The sequence below is a fragment of the Pollicipes pollicipes genome, unplaced genomic scaffold (genome assembly GCF_011947565.3).
Source record: "Pollicipes pollicipes isolate AB1234 unplaced genomic scaffold, Ppol_2.1 Scaffold_5223;HRSCAF=6171_pilon_pilon_pilon, whole genome shotgun sequence".
Taxonomy (NCBI): domain Eukaryota; kingdom Metazoa; phylum Arthropoda; class Thecostraca; order Pollicipedomorpha; family Pollicipedidae; genus Pollicipes; species Pollicipes pollicipes.
The window spans coordinates 1-14,771 of NW_023596642.1; the positions used below are offsets into that span (position 1 = coordinate 1).

The following is a 14,771-nucleotide window of genomic DNA, read 5'->3' on the forward strand; positions in this document are numbered from 1 at the left end:
AAGTGGATTTTTCTCGGGCTTGTTTGTGGACAAATGCAATCTTAATTTGTAATGTTCATTAAGTTCAGATAAATAGGAAACTGCATAATGTTTGTAACGTGTGCTAGCTAATCGCTACTGCGAGAACTGCGATCCGATGTTCAGTTATTGACGTGCCATCGCCGACGTGATGGCAAGTAGCGGATGTGATTACGTATGTGTGCATGCACTCGGCTGACACTTAGCAGGTACATACCGCGAACTGTCGGTTCAGTACAGTCTACTCCACGCTATACAGCCAGTGGGTTTGGGTCGCAAGTGCCAGGTAGAATATGCTAGCCTGGAGCTAAGACCTATGAGAGCTGGTTGGGGGCAGGTTGCAGGACAGGTATTGTTTGCTGCACTGCAGTTGGTAGGTTCAAACTATGCACTTGCTTCCAGGTTATTCATATATATTTTGATACCATGACACATACGCATGCACACACACACACACACACACACACACACCACACACACACACCCACACCACACACACACACACAAACACACACACACACCACACACACACACACACACCCACACACACACCCACACACACCACACACACACACACACACACACACACACACACCACCTACGCGGCGCGCATATATATATATATATTATATATATATATATATATATATATATATATATATATATATAGCCAGACCTGATCGGAATCTTCCATTTTTCAAGATGCGTAGTGATGAGTCAAATAATTCAATGCAAGCAGTGAGTCTGACCCGAGTCGAATAAAAAAGCGGACTGGGGATGAGTGATGCTAGTGATGTGATGTGATGTGATGATGCTACCGAGTGATGAGCTAAATCAGATCTCAAAATCTGAGCCAGTCCTGCGCCGACTAAAAAAAAGTGAGTGGATCACAAATCTTGCGATAGCAGTCCTGTGTTATTGTGACAGCTGCAAGGCAAATGCATGTCTTGTATCGCTTATCCGGCTTGCAACGGTGGTGCACTCTGAATCATCATAACGCATCTCTGTCGTCCGCTAAACATGTTTCTCCGCGCGTTTCCCTTTCATCGTATTTGACCGCTGACACCGATAAATAAAAGGGAAATGGTTTAATTACTTAGCAACTGCGCCAACCTTAGCTCTCAGAAAGGGTCCAGTGGATTTCAATAAGCGGTCGCCTCTGAAACCTGTCCCATCGCTATGGGATCCACGTGTGGATTTCTCATAAATCAAATGGTCTTCCATCAGGCCTCCATTCCATCAACAACATTATTTGTGAAGCATCCAATGCGATGATTCAAGCAAGTGAGCCAAACACGGGAGGATTGTATCCATAGGTCGAACATCCATGAATATCATATCCATAGGTCGAAACAAAAAGCCGCAGGTATCACAAGAGTCTTCCACGACCACCGCGCAACTACTGCCGAGCAACATGACATCCTCGAGGTTGCCGGCCGGATAATAATGTTCTGTCTTTGTCACGCCTGTTACAAGTGGCGTGCTGACACAGCGAAGTTGTATGCTAAAAGGATACGCTGATCATGTCCATGCTCAGTGGGTTAATCGGGCAGTACCGTACCGCATGACGTCACTGGTCGGCACAGGAGGGTAAATATGTCTACGGCATCTCTCTATCGGGTAAGCTAAAAACCAATAGTTTGAGGCACACTAGGAGGTGGCACAGTTCTAGATGTTTTACGATGACTGCGTTCGTATATGCTCGTCAAACAGGGCTATTTGGCCGTCGGTTTCTTGTCATGCTAGTTGGATAGGGGACCGAGGCGTAGTAGATCCGTTGAAAAAACAACAATACTGGGATGGCGGATTCGGAGCACTAGCAATAGATCATGTTCGGCATTCAATCAGCTTAAAATCCGTTCCAGTAGAAATTAAGTTTTTCTTATTGCTTTTCATGTTGTGGCTGCACTGGACTCATGATCTAAACTAGCGTGGCGCGCAAAACAAAAGCATGTTACCCAATTTAGTTTCTCATGAGACCTCAAAACAAAGCAGTTCTGGTATCAGCTTAAAGTAAAACAATGATAGGTTCGTAGCCACCATAGGTAGAAGCCACAATGTTACTTGGCACACAAGTCTTCACTAGGCTGGTGAATCAATGGCATTACTATCACGTTTGGGATGTGGAGAGAAAAGGTGGCTTGGCTTACGTTTAACAACATAAAAACCGTCGAATGTGAAATGATTTTTCCCCAGTGACTTCAGTGATCGCTCATTTGAGCAACGATTTGGAGATTGGGTCAAGTCACCTCGCTGCAACCTCAACGGCGACTGAACTGCGAGGAAGGATCAAAGAATAAGTACATAGAATAAGCATATAATGAGATCAAAGATAGTCTTTGAGTGGTGGCGAATTTTTTCTGTGCTTTTGTAATATTTTAGTTTAAAAAAATGGGAGCCAACATTGGAGGCCCAGCTCGACATCAAGGGGGCAGGGCTCTCACTAAACAATGTTAATCGACACTCGTGTTCGGCGTTACAAACATAAGCAATGTAATCAAAGAACTAAGAATTTTTGTTCGCAGGTAATGCTGCGAACTAGGAACAAGAATGTAGCCTTTTTACGAAATAGCCACTGGATACCATGAACCAACATCGAGAACCAGACACTTGTCTGGATGGTGACGGAGAGACGTGAACGAACGGTTAATGGCTTCATGCCCGATGGCAGTGATCGTTCGCTTCACCTCCCATCCGCCAGGGAGTGCTGAGTCATAGTGATCGTCCAAACCGCTGAACGTCGGGGCTGGGCCCGAGAACTTTCCAGACAGTCGGACAATGCTTAGTCATTGTGCATGATTACGTCATTGCATGGCGTAGCCTGAACGCGACATCAATATCTCCCACGCATGCCGTCAAGTTTGCCGCCACAGCATGCCCAATCCTATAAACGCTGATATGAAACAGATATCGCCTAGCTAACGATGATGTTCAATGTTGATGCCTTTCAGCCGGCGGGAGGCAGGAGTATCTCAACGGGGATGCACAGAGCCAATCTAGCTTATGTGATAGTTTATCCAGTTTATTTGGTCGGTGCACTTTGGAGGCTTTCTTCGTCTATGCTCGTGGTCCTACCGTCCTTCGAGGATGTTGGCATGCACTGTGTCATTCAGCGCGACGCACCGTCCCTCTGCGCTGTATGGCTGCCAGTGTCTCGCCCCGTCACCATGGCAGCGCCGTCGCGTCCGCCTCGCTTGCAGCGCCATCCGCCGTCCGCCTCGCTTGCAGCGCCGGTGGCGCCGCGAACCGTCATGACATTCATCGGCCGCCCCACCGACCGCTCAGCTGACGGTCGATAACCTCCCTCCGGCTGCGGGCGGCTCTGGCTTTGGTCTCCCTCGCTGGCAGACGGCCCGACCTTGGCGGGCTCCGCCGCGCGTCGCCCGGCGACTGTGGCATGCAGGCGGAGGCGCGCGTGTGTGCACGTGTGGGGTAGGACGCGTCTTCTCACGAGACATACGGTCAGGTATGGCGTACCTGACAAGGTGGCATGTATGGCAGGACATGTTGTATTTGTGGCACGGCTATTTGTTTTAGCTTCGGGGCGTGGTTTCGAGAAGCCAGTTCGGGTGGTTTCTGCCCAAGGTTGGTCAATCTGGGGGGGAAGGGGTGACCGCAAACGCTTGTCCTCCAACTTTGGCCATTTGATTTATGTTTCAGTAACAGGCAAAGCCAAGTGTCTCATTTGTTTGCTGCACATATCTTTGTTCTCGAATTTACGTGCGCAGATCTGATCGCAGTTCTTCATACGTAAAACTTCGTACGCGAATTTTGATACAAGCATTTCCTCGGCGCAAATTATCGTGGGAAAATATTTCCGTCCACAAACTGCGTTTCATGGTCAGTGGCCAGGGGGTGGTAAAACGTGACTTGATGGATAAGGTTGGCGACGAACATGTTTTCAACATGTTTTCAACATGTCAACAACATGTTTTCAACAACAAATATTTGCACGCAAAGTTTGGTGCCAAAGTGCTTGTGGCAAAACATTTTGGTGACAGTGACGACAAAATAGTACAGCAAACTGCGCAACTTCACGTGAAGCCTCCATGTTGCGATATTATGCCTCCATGGTAATAAGTGCTGCCCCTTTTTACTTAGAAAGTCCGCGCCGTCCCCGCATCAAAATTTTGAAACCCGCGGGATCGCGTAGGCCAATTTTTAGAAGAAGAAAATGCACATACCCGCAAGCATCGTTTTGGAGAAATCTGGGAGGCAGTGGAGTGTGCCCACAAATTGCCTACAAGCTGTCTGGTCATATGGCAGTGTCGAAATAGGTCTAAGCCACCAAAATGTATTTTCCTATCCCAGCGTTGTAATGCGCGCAGTTTGATCGCAATTGACATTTCCTGAATGAAATAGAACTTTGACGATGAGAGCGTTTCATTCTTCTTTCATGAAAGGCAGGCGTTGACATTAGTCTCCCGTGCTCATGGGCGAGCGGGCGCTTTGTTGCCCCGTGAGGCCACGATAACGACAAGCTGCTTCAGATGCAACGAGAAGCGTGCCAGAGACAGTTGGCTCGTATCATCTTTTGAATTAAATCACATGCCATCACTTTGAATTGAAAGCTGAACTGCCCGCGCGTTTGTCAGTGAAGTGGGTGATAATCAAATTAACCTACAGCTACTTAACCACCGCAGCGAAAGCCTGTCGTCTCCGCGGTGGCTCAATTCATTTTAGATGGCGTCTGGCTCATGAAATATTTTAACACCGTAGAACGCAGGACAAAGTCCCTTCCCAGCTAGCTAAGATCGAGCGGTATTGAGTTAAAGTACACAAAAATGTTAAAGGAATTAGATAGGGGCATTTGTTTCTGCACTGCAACCAAGGACCGCTAGAGGGTCAGTATGACTTGGTGGCTAGAACGAAAAGACAAGATTGTTTTGTTTTAGTAGGCCGAGCTCGTTGGCCATCAGTTTGGAGCTTACGATGGTCTTAGAACATGTCCGAGGGCAGCATTTGCATATCCCACTTCCAAAATAAGGTGAAAGGTAAGAAGATAGGAAGCCTGGAAAGAAGTGGCTAGTAGGGTGGCCATTCTGGGCTGTCGCGTCAGCATGATGGTCTCACACAGAGACCCATGTCGGGGTTTGTAAATGAGCTTCGGGGGAACTTCCAACCAGCATGGCCGGGACGCCCACTCATGGATGACAGCTTATCCCTGCACCCCTTGAGACGAGGGGGAAATATGAGGCAACGTGACAAGTAAGCTGTAAGTAAGCTGGATGAGTCTAAGCCACGGTAGGGTCAGGTCTGGAAAGAATTCATCATAAGCTCAGAGACGGCTCTTCATAAGTGTCTAGTCTGGAAAGAGGTCATGATATTCTCAGAAAGCTACTCCCCATGTTAAAGAAAGGATGCATGGTAGACACAGAGCGGTCCTTTTCAAGTCAGAGATTATTACGGAGCAAGAAGTGGGCATCAAAGCAGCAGAAAGGTCGATCTCGTACCTGAAAAATCCTGCCCTGACTTAAAAACCATCTTTTTAAACCTACGTTTAATTCAATACAAGCCTGAAGGCCCCTATGTTCAGACAACTGTGCGTGCGGTGCATCTCTCTGTCGCGGGTGCATGTTTTTTATCTTGGAGTACGGTTTTGGTTGGTTACGTTTGGCCCGGGCGCTCGTCCCAGACATGCGCGCCAGGACGATCAATAGGCGGCGGCTCTTTGGAAACATCGACTCCGTCGGAGTCAGGACACGTTCAAAGAGTACATAGGCAGGTTCAGACGGCATGCTAACAGTGAGATGAGTCGGCTGCCGGAGGGATATTGACACGGAGGCGGCGATGGGAGACCATATCGGCCTGGCGCGCCGACGGCTTGGCGCTCGGCACCCACACCTGGGCAAAATGTGAGCCCGGCGGAGGCACCGCCGACGCTTTGGCGATTCTCTGAAATCTCCGGCCATTTTTTCCTGTTCTTAGATAACTAAGAATACGCGGTCTGTAGGTCTTTTGAGACCGGGTGCTTGCACATTAATTCTGATCTGTCGTATGTAGTGCGCTCTCTTTGTTCTTACATTGCATCGCAGGTGAGCGATATATCTATACCCAATATGTCGCTAATGTATGTTAAGTGGCGTGCCGACCCTTGTCTCTGCTATTTTTATATGCGCTTCAATAAACAAGCGTCTAGGAAAGAAACCAGACCAATGAATACTGTGCGGCTTGAACTTTGCTCCATCAGACACGATGCGCCCGCAGTCAGGATCCATGTTTATACGTCGAATTAGTCATCTCGCATAGATCAGATATTGCGCACAGCTTGGGGCGACTGTGATTTTTCACGACCGTAATCGAATGATTTTTGTCACGACGAGTTAAAGACGTCCTGGGTTGAAAAGGTCCCACTCCCTGCAGAAATGGGGGGAGTCGGCTGCTGGTCGATCTCTCTGCGGTTCACGGGTTAGGTGGAACGCATTATTGCACGTCGCTGGCCGCTAGTGAGAGTATCGGTAGTACGTGTAGGGCACAGTTGATGGATTCGGCGACTCGCAGAACGTGAGACTCCGCTTTTCAGCTGCTTCCTTGCGACTCCCAGAAGGTGGAACTCGGAAAAGGCCGTTGTGCTGTCGGAAAAGTTTGTTGATTTTTCCGTTGGTCGATTGGCATGCGGCCACAAAAGGGTCGTTGCGAATATGACCATGAGTCACTGACCCTAGCAGCCAAATTTCGGGCGGTCGCTGAGGGTGCCGTTGTTATAATCATTGCAGCGACTCCAGAAGGCGGGGCTGGCGCATATGAGCCGATGGTGGATTCCGGGGTGCCTATGTGTGATTCCAACGACAATGTATTTTGAGCCGATGGGGATTCTGGCATGCTGAAGAGGGATTTCGGCATTATTCAGTAACGAGAAAGGGTGGGGCCACGTGGTGATGCCGCTGTGAGCCTTACACTAGGCGGCTATTAATTACTGGGGTTAAATTTCGAGGTATACGTGGTGTATGGCTGTACGATTTCGCTCACAATTGAGGGAGTCTGATTGTGGTGCATAACCTGCAGACTGTGTGTAGAGACTACACTTAAGGCCTGCCTTTAATATGACCGGCGACAAGTATGCGTGAGACGGTGTGAACGTGTGAATGCTGGTTGAGAAATTTTGTTTTGAAAAGGATGTTTGCTGCTCATGTTAGGACGAAAGCATCTGTTTCTTAAAAGCCCATGTAGTGTCGGCCCTCCCAATGCTTTCGCCACAACTGCAGTCGCCTTGGTTAGTCGGCTTATGACAGGGGAATCGCCCTCGGTGATAATTACCTGCTGATTAATGCAGTTGGCCACCTAGCCAACAGCCGCCGTAAGCAAATGGTATGTATGATTGCTCCAAATAAATATGGTTCTTACGATATCCATATTACTCCCAGGAGCTTTTTTCTTTCGTGAGGTTGATTTTTAGTGAGTACATCTACTATCCATGGGAAGGTATTCATAACATTATGCATTACATAACGGTCATGTGCGATTACGTAACTTCAAAAACCATACAGGAACTTCCTCTAAATGATTGAGTCAGTCATGGTATATCTTGGCTTTTATGCAAGCTTGGCTTTGGGAATCACGTGATTGCCGTGTGGCGTTGGTGGGAAATCCGTCGAGGGAGCACGACAATATTGCGGAAAAATTAGGAGCCATTACTCGTAGTTACGCGGATGGCAAGAAATCAAGTTGAAAGGAAACACCGGCAAGGATAATGGACAAGCCGTGCATAACACAACCTTGGGTCCTTTCTTGCATATTGAAGTCAGGGAGCACCGACACATTTCTTAGATAGCTCACGTCACGACAGTGAACTGGTATGTTGATATTATGCCTGGAAAACGGCCAATTTCTGATCAGGTAAGTCCCTTTGTGAACTCGGGAGGAATCCGTTCATATCTGAAAAGAGTCCACCATAGGCTAAGAACGCAGCTCTCAGGTCGGATAGAGAAAGGGGACAATCGCAACTCAAAAAAGGGACGTTTATAGACCAGGGAAGATCCGTTCCGTGCTCAGGAAACGAGAATTTCGGGGCTCAAGGAAATGCCATGTCAGGTTTAGGCCCTGGATGGGCCCCATCTTGGTTAAACTCTGAAATGGGACGTCTCATGTGTCTTCGCTGGGTTTTAGGAGGGGCATATTCCTCAAGGACTGTCCACGAAATCGATCCCGTGGTCTACGACTCGTAAAAGACCAACGGCCGTCAGCAAAGCCGATTGGTGTACAAACTGCTGTAGTCCACGTGCAGCTATCATATTTGCTATGGGACGGTGGATCAACATTTAGCTGTTTAACTGTCATGCTCGAAATATCGTACACGATTTACAGCTACCACACTCGGCGGAGACAAGCCAATGACGATATGACAGCTTGGTATCACTTGCGAATTTATGGGCTGCAACTGGACGCGCATCACATTATGTAACACTTTTCCACGTGGCATTACCCATATCGGGTGTTACGTTGTCTGTTTCTGTATCCAAGTGATTAGGTTGCAATCATTGGTTATGTTAAAGCAGTTGGCCAAGCACCAAAGAAGTATGTGTACGTTATATTTACATTTTCTTTACCATGTGGTAGCAGGATTCGCATACGAAGCATGAAGCGTTTCCCGTTTGTCCGTAACGACATTCTAGGCCCTCTAGCCAAAAACAAAATGTAGACTTGCATAACACGTTGTGAAGGAGGCCCACAACATGACACACAATTATATGTCCACGAAGGCATGCAGTACGAGGAAATGGGCTTACAAAGAACATACATGCGAAGAACTGTGTGTAGGAAGAAATATGTCACTTATAGCCGCGTGTATAACAAAATACGCTGCGCATCATTCCATAAAAAGGTTTTTGCAATAGCCACACTGCGTAGCGAGGAATTGCCCATCCGAATAAATGTGTTAACGGTGATTTCCATGCGACAAAATGTCATACGAAAACTAGCAATGCGAATCTTTGCGCACTGAAAAAGCGGTGTTAAGTTTGGTGTAAGATCCCGTAATTTTGTTGTTGGGAGCGAATCAAAGCATGACCTATTTTTGCTTATATTGCTTGAATTTTTCATGGGCATTTAATTGTTGAAACTCATTGCTTTCTTCCTCAAATTCAGAGCGCTGAACTGCGAGATGGTCGGGTCAAGTTCTTTTAACAGAGCATGACTGTACGTTCCTGGGGTTGTGATGTACCAGTTGGCTTTTGCAAAGAGCTGGGTGTGGTGAGCAGGCAGTAAGCTCCCAACTTAGAATACAATAGATCATGAGGCCTGGTGATGCTCCAAAAATGTTCAGCATTGCTGTGCCTCCCTCTCCCCTCCAACCCCATTAAACGAACATGCGTCCGTTCGCCCCCCGCTGGCCGTCAAGGGGAACGCTATGAGGGAGAGAGTCGCAACCAGCTGACCACCGAAAACAAGCACATTAGTTAAATTCGGAGAAAACTTGCACCAACCCGAAGTGCTTTCGGCAAATGTGTTTCATCTTGGCGTGCGTTATTTACGCAATAGTTCTGGTAGTTTGGTTTGGCCCAGAACATGAGAAGGAAGTGGTGCCCTCAAATGGCGTGGCACGCGCAAATGACAGCCTTTTCGGCCATGACGTTGCGGCGAGATCAACTAAATGAAACGTTGCAGCAGTGAGTATTTTTTTAGTACAAGGAAAGCGAAACGATAGTGTCAATTTTGTCTTATTTTACTCCGGAACGATGAGATAGACAACGTACACACACAAAACCTCAACGCCTGTACGCAAAACGGCTAAGGTCTAGCAGATGATTGTCAAATAACAAATCAGCAGCTGTTTCATAACCCGTGTGCGTTATTTATGGCAGTTTTCTTGCGACAGTTGATTTCGACGCATAAACAATGCATGCACCTGCATTAACTTCTCCCTATCAGGGTGAAATATTTTCTTCCCTTTTGGATCCCCTAATGGCTGTGTGCTATCGATTATTTCGGCTTTGGTGCCTTCGTTCTGTCCGCACCATTCAGTCTGTTTGGAGCATTCCTTTCGGAGTGATTTCTTAATTCTGCTGCAGCTCCGCCAACGCGTGTGACCCGGTTGGGGGAAGAGCAGAATCGATCGTAGAAGCTGTGATCACCTTCCCTCCTCTGCCACTCTCACCGCCGTAGAGTGAGATGGGCGTCACGGGCGCGCGCGGCTAGCCGCGTTAGGCTGGCCGACGTCCGACTGCCTGCGTCCCCCCGGCAGCTATCAATAGCGTCCCTCCACATCCGCCTGCCGACTGAGGCGGTGTTTGTTTATCAGAGGCTGTCGGCGGTTCTTTCCACCCTTTCAGCATCCAGAAACGTCAGTCTTGTCCCTGTCAGCAGTGGGGACGCCTGTCTAGTCTCTGCGAGCACCAAGGATTAATAAATGCTTCATTTGCTTCAAATTTTAAATTAAATGGATGTATTTATGCATTGGATCTTGGGGTGCTCAAGTGGCGCGCACCAATGACCCGCCGCCAAAATTGTGCGGCTCAGTTCGACGAGTAATATTGCCTCCGCCTTCTGTCAGGCAGGACCACCCACAATGCTGCAGCGCATTCCGTCTCGTCCCTGCCAACTCCGAGGCCGCCCCACTCCGTTCCGGCATTGTTTAAAACAACTCCCTCCCCGGTGCACGATGTTGTACTTGCTTCCCATACAGATTCCGGCCATGGTCTATTCCTTAGCCCTATGGGTTCTTCATTTTTAAACATTTGAGTTCATTGGGCTCGATCTTCGTCGCACGACTTATTGGCGTCTGCGGATGTTTGTGCCATTGGCGGTTGGGGAACGCGTTGCGGCTGGTTAACGCGTCAGGGACTTTTACTCAGATTTCGATGGTCGCACCAGCTCCATTTGTGGCGGAACTGACCAGCTGCTACAACGCATGCCATCCAACGACTGCACTAAAAGTTATGGCAGTAAATATTATAGTACCTGTGTCAGAGTGGTGCTGAAGCGCCCAGTGAACTCGATGCGTTTAGCGCAAAAAGCCGCGGTCGTCTGCTTGGACCATTTCAGTAGTGGCCACTGCTTATTTGAAGGGAGTATTCTGCATTGGTATGGGGATTGGAACTGACATGGCCATTTTGTAGGTCATTCGGTGCAGCTCACAGCCCTATCCTTCTTAAGACCTAGACCCTCTAGTTCCTGCCAGACGCCCGAGTAGGTGGGCAGACTATTTCAAGGTCACCTGGGCATTCATGACTCCGTGGTAACGTCATTTAGATCCTGCCATTTGATTGGCTATGCGGCGATCAAGGTCACTATAACTGAATTTGTCGAGTCGTTCATATGTGGCGTTCGTGAGCGCGGTTTCCAGCTCAAACGATCGATTGTCTCATTGAATGTTGTGCTCGGTACCATGACGCAATTAAACAATAACGTGTTGAGGAGCACATTTGCCAAATTGCTAGAGAAATTGCGTTGTCTAGAAGTTTACTTCTCTTAAAACCATACAAATAGTTAAAAGTGAGCTCATTTTGTTATCTGGTGCTTGCTTCAATATTTTCAAATGTGGAACATCCCCGTAAAGAAAAGCGTCGTAACTAAAAATGCAAATGCAAGTCAGGAAGATGCCGTTTCGGGAAATATACCGGGACATGACGAGGAAAAGCCAAACGCATCCACACACATGAGTCAAAAACGCAGTTTGCTGTGCGTAGAAGCATCACAAGCGAGTCATCCCGTCCGCTAGAGCGATTGTGATGACCGAGCAATCCGGGCAGCGAATATGATGTCATAAAAACGCTTCTTTATGTAATTAAACGATGACGCAGCGAGGACCATAAATGTTTGCTGTTGCAAGCTTGTTATTTAGTGGAGTCTTTTTCACATCAAAGCGTATCAAAAGCCGCGGTTGAGTTCTTCACACGTTACGTGTGCTTGCCTCAATATTTTCAAATGTAGGCCTGCCCCTTTAAGATAGGTTGTTGCATGTGGAGCATGTGAACACCATGTGGAGCAAGCTCAGTGATAATGGTTATGCAGGCGGACATCTTGGAAATTTGTCTGTAATGCGTAGCACGATCTTGTCAGCGGTCTCACATTGCGGATGCGCTACACGTAAGTCGTTCACCGGCCCATGTCCACCGGCGCGGCATGGGGGACTAGTCGCGTTTGGGTTGTATGTCTCCCTCCGGGATGTGCGGGTCATCCATAAGCTACACGTCACACGACCCCCAGGCTGTACTTCTGCCAGTTGCTCGTGAGCTGAAAGGGTCCTCTACGGCCGTACGTCTGCCCTCGTGTTTCAGGAGGTCGTCATGTCACGTCTGGTGCTGTTTCTGGGATCGACTCGAGAGGGCAGGAACGGTGAACGCATTGCCACACATCTCGTCAAGCTCCTCAAGGAGAAGAACCACAATGTGACCGTTTTCGGTGAGGCTGTGCGGCCAGACGACAGCGTGCCGGCTGTGCTTTTCGCTCTGACGTTGATTTATAGACAACGGAGAACATGTTTTCCGTGCACTGTTCAATATGTCTTCTTTGAAAAATTGGGCTGGATTGTTCTGTGGGCGTGTACGTTAGATAGTGTGGCTATGTCTGGAAACGTTGTCTCGTGAATGGGGAATGCGCGTCTGTTGCACCGCGCGACAGATATGCAAGTGAGCTGTGCGCATACCTTCCAGCTTGGGGCTTGGACCACCTGTGCACAGCCTTAAGTGCCACATGACTATCCGCAATCGCACTGGACCGTCATGATAAAGCTGTGTGCTCGTGTTCATATCGGCACTTCGATCTGTATTTATAATCCGCTTTGCTATTCATAATCCGCGCACTATGGTAAAAGTCGGGCCGGTAGGTTACTTAGCAAGGCTTCACATAGTGCTGGTCAGGCTGGGTGAGGGCGCATGCATATCGTTTTCGGTTGCCAATCTGGAATCAACTGTCGCTTTCACTGTGCACCAGTCCCGAATCATTAACGAAAGCCGCTGTGTCGTTCGTTACCAATTGCATTTGTTCAGACACCTAACGACAGTGAAAGTGGCTACCGTCGCTGAGCTGCTGACGAGTTGAGTGTTGTGATCCAGTAAGGGCACTGTCCGCCGCTCACGTGACTCCATCCGTCACATGCGACGTGGCCACAGCTGGCTCACCCTGCGCGTGCCCGCGCTCCGCAGACCCGCTGAAGATGCCGTTCGAGATGCTGCGCCAGCCGCTGCACTTCATGCCGGATGCTTCGGCGGCTCCCGAGTGGCTGCGGGATGCCAATGAGACACTGAAGGCGGCGGACGGCTTCGTGGTGGTGACGCCCGAGTACAACTGCGCACTGCCGCCGGCGCTGGTCAACATGCTGGACCACTTCCCGCCCGCCTCCTACCGCCACCGGCCCGTCGGCATGGCCTGCTACTCCTTGGGTGCGTCGTATTAGGCGGCTGGTCTGCTGCCGACTTGCGCGGCGTCCTGGCTCGCCTGGTGGGAGTGTCACTTGCTCTTGTGTGATGTGGGATTGGTTTGGTTGTAGAGTACCCAGCCGAAAACCACGTCTGTTGGCAGCCCCAGCAGTGGTCTCTTGTGTGAGAGCTTTGGCTGCTGTGTAGCCTGTGACCGGCCTGGACATGAGCCCGAGCATGTAGCGAGTCGTGCCACATATGGTCATCTTTTTCGTCGGAATAACGACCAGCTTACGGGGTTCGGGTAGTGGCGTTTACAGAGATATAGCTGACTTATGATGCAGTCACGGACCTTAGTTGCACCCTTTTCAGCGGCTTAGCGTGGCTTGTTGGCCTGCGGACGGATACTGCTTGCGTCTTCGCTAATGTTTGTGAAGCGGAATGGCGGGTGAGGTTTCCACGTCGCCCGTGGTGACCTGTTCAATGATGTATCCGAAATCTGCCCGATGCCGTGCCGCGAAGCCGCCGCCCAGTAGCTTCAACTTGGCTCGGCGGCGTGGTTGGACTGGTGACTGGTGACCGTGACCGCCACTGACTGACCTGACCTCTGACCTGTCCAGCAGTGTGTGCTGACCTGTGGCTCCCACTGTAGGCCAGTTCGGCGGGATGCGGGCGGCGGCGTTCGCCCGGGCCCACTTCAGCGAGCTGGGCATGGTGAGCATTCCGTGCCAGTTCACCGTGCCGACGGTGACGCAGAACTTCTCGGCCGACGGGCAGCCGCAGAATGAGCGCATTGAGCGCAACGCCGAGAAGCTGGTGCGCGAGCTCACCTGGTACGTGGACGCCCTCAAGGCTGCACGGAAGGACGGCGTGCCCAACTAGCCCGCAGACGGACAGCTCGTGCGGCGCGCGTCAGCTGCCGGTGACGTCACGCCCCGCTTCAGTGCCGCGGGTCACTGCGGCCCGTCAGGTGGTGGCAGCGCTGCGTCGCCTTTGCCGCGCGGTCGACCCTAGTGATAGTGCTAAATGATATAACTGACGTCGGAGCCTCATTTTCATGGTGCCGCTTGTTCTCACTTTCGCCCCTACCTCACCTTTTTAATGCGCTTTGTCTTTTGTCCGTGGTCGTTGTAAGTGCCTGAGCTTGGTCAGCCCTGCACCGAGTAAGCGGGTAAAGCGTTGCCGGGCCGTGATTGCGATAGCTGGAATGCAATAACGCACCTTTTTTCGAAAGGGTACGTGCTGGCCCGCCAATGGTATTGAGCCTCGTGCGTACAGGTGTGGTATCGATGTATTGGTTCGGCATATCATTAGATGATATTTAGTGTTTCTTGTAAGTCACGACTGCCATAGTTTTCAAGTGTCCGTAAAAAATGCACCTGGTCCGATGTTGCTATTTCTTGGAATAATGGGATGATATCTGGTCTCTGAAGAACATCAACGACCATGTTCAAAAGG

At 49.5% G+C, this 14,771-nt stretch overlaps 1 protein-coding gene across 1 annotated transcript; it reads left to right on the forward strand.

Moving 5' to 3' along the window:
- The first annotated feature begins 3,402 nt into the window (after nucleotides 1-3,402).
- On the forward strand, nucleotides 3,403-14,431 carry LOC119101977 (NADPH azoreductase). The gene is made up of 4 exons (XM_037225381.1): nucleotides 3,403-3,484; nucleotides 12,234-12,357; nucleotides 13,101-13,337; nucleotides 13,966-14,431. Exons 2-4 carry the CDS (start codon nucleotides 12,243-12,245, stop codon nucleotides 14,193-14,195), a joined length of 582 nt encoding a protein of 193 aa, XP_037081276.1. The 5' UTR covers nucleotides 3,403-3,484; nucleotides 12,234-12,242; the 3' UTR covers nucleotides 14,196-14,431.
- Nucleotides 14,432-14,771: the final 340 nt, after the last annotated feature.

Bases quoted from the DNA above. Each gene is read 5' to 3' on its own strand.
- LOC119101977 (XM_037225381.1), top strand. From the start codon at position 12,243: ATGTCACGTCTGGTGCTGTTTCTGGGATCGACTCGAGAGGGCAGGAAC. The intron at 12,358-13,100 runs GTGAGGCTGTGC...CGCGCTCCGCAG, and splicing joins CCACAATGTGACCGTTTTCG to ACCCGCTGAAGATGCCGTTC. The intron at 13,338-13,965 runs GTGCGTCGTATT...CTCCCACTGTAG, and splicing joins CATGGCCTGCTACTCCTTGG to GCCAGTTCGGCGGGATGCGG.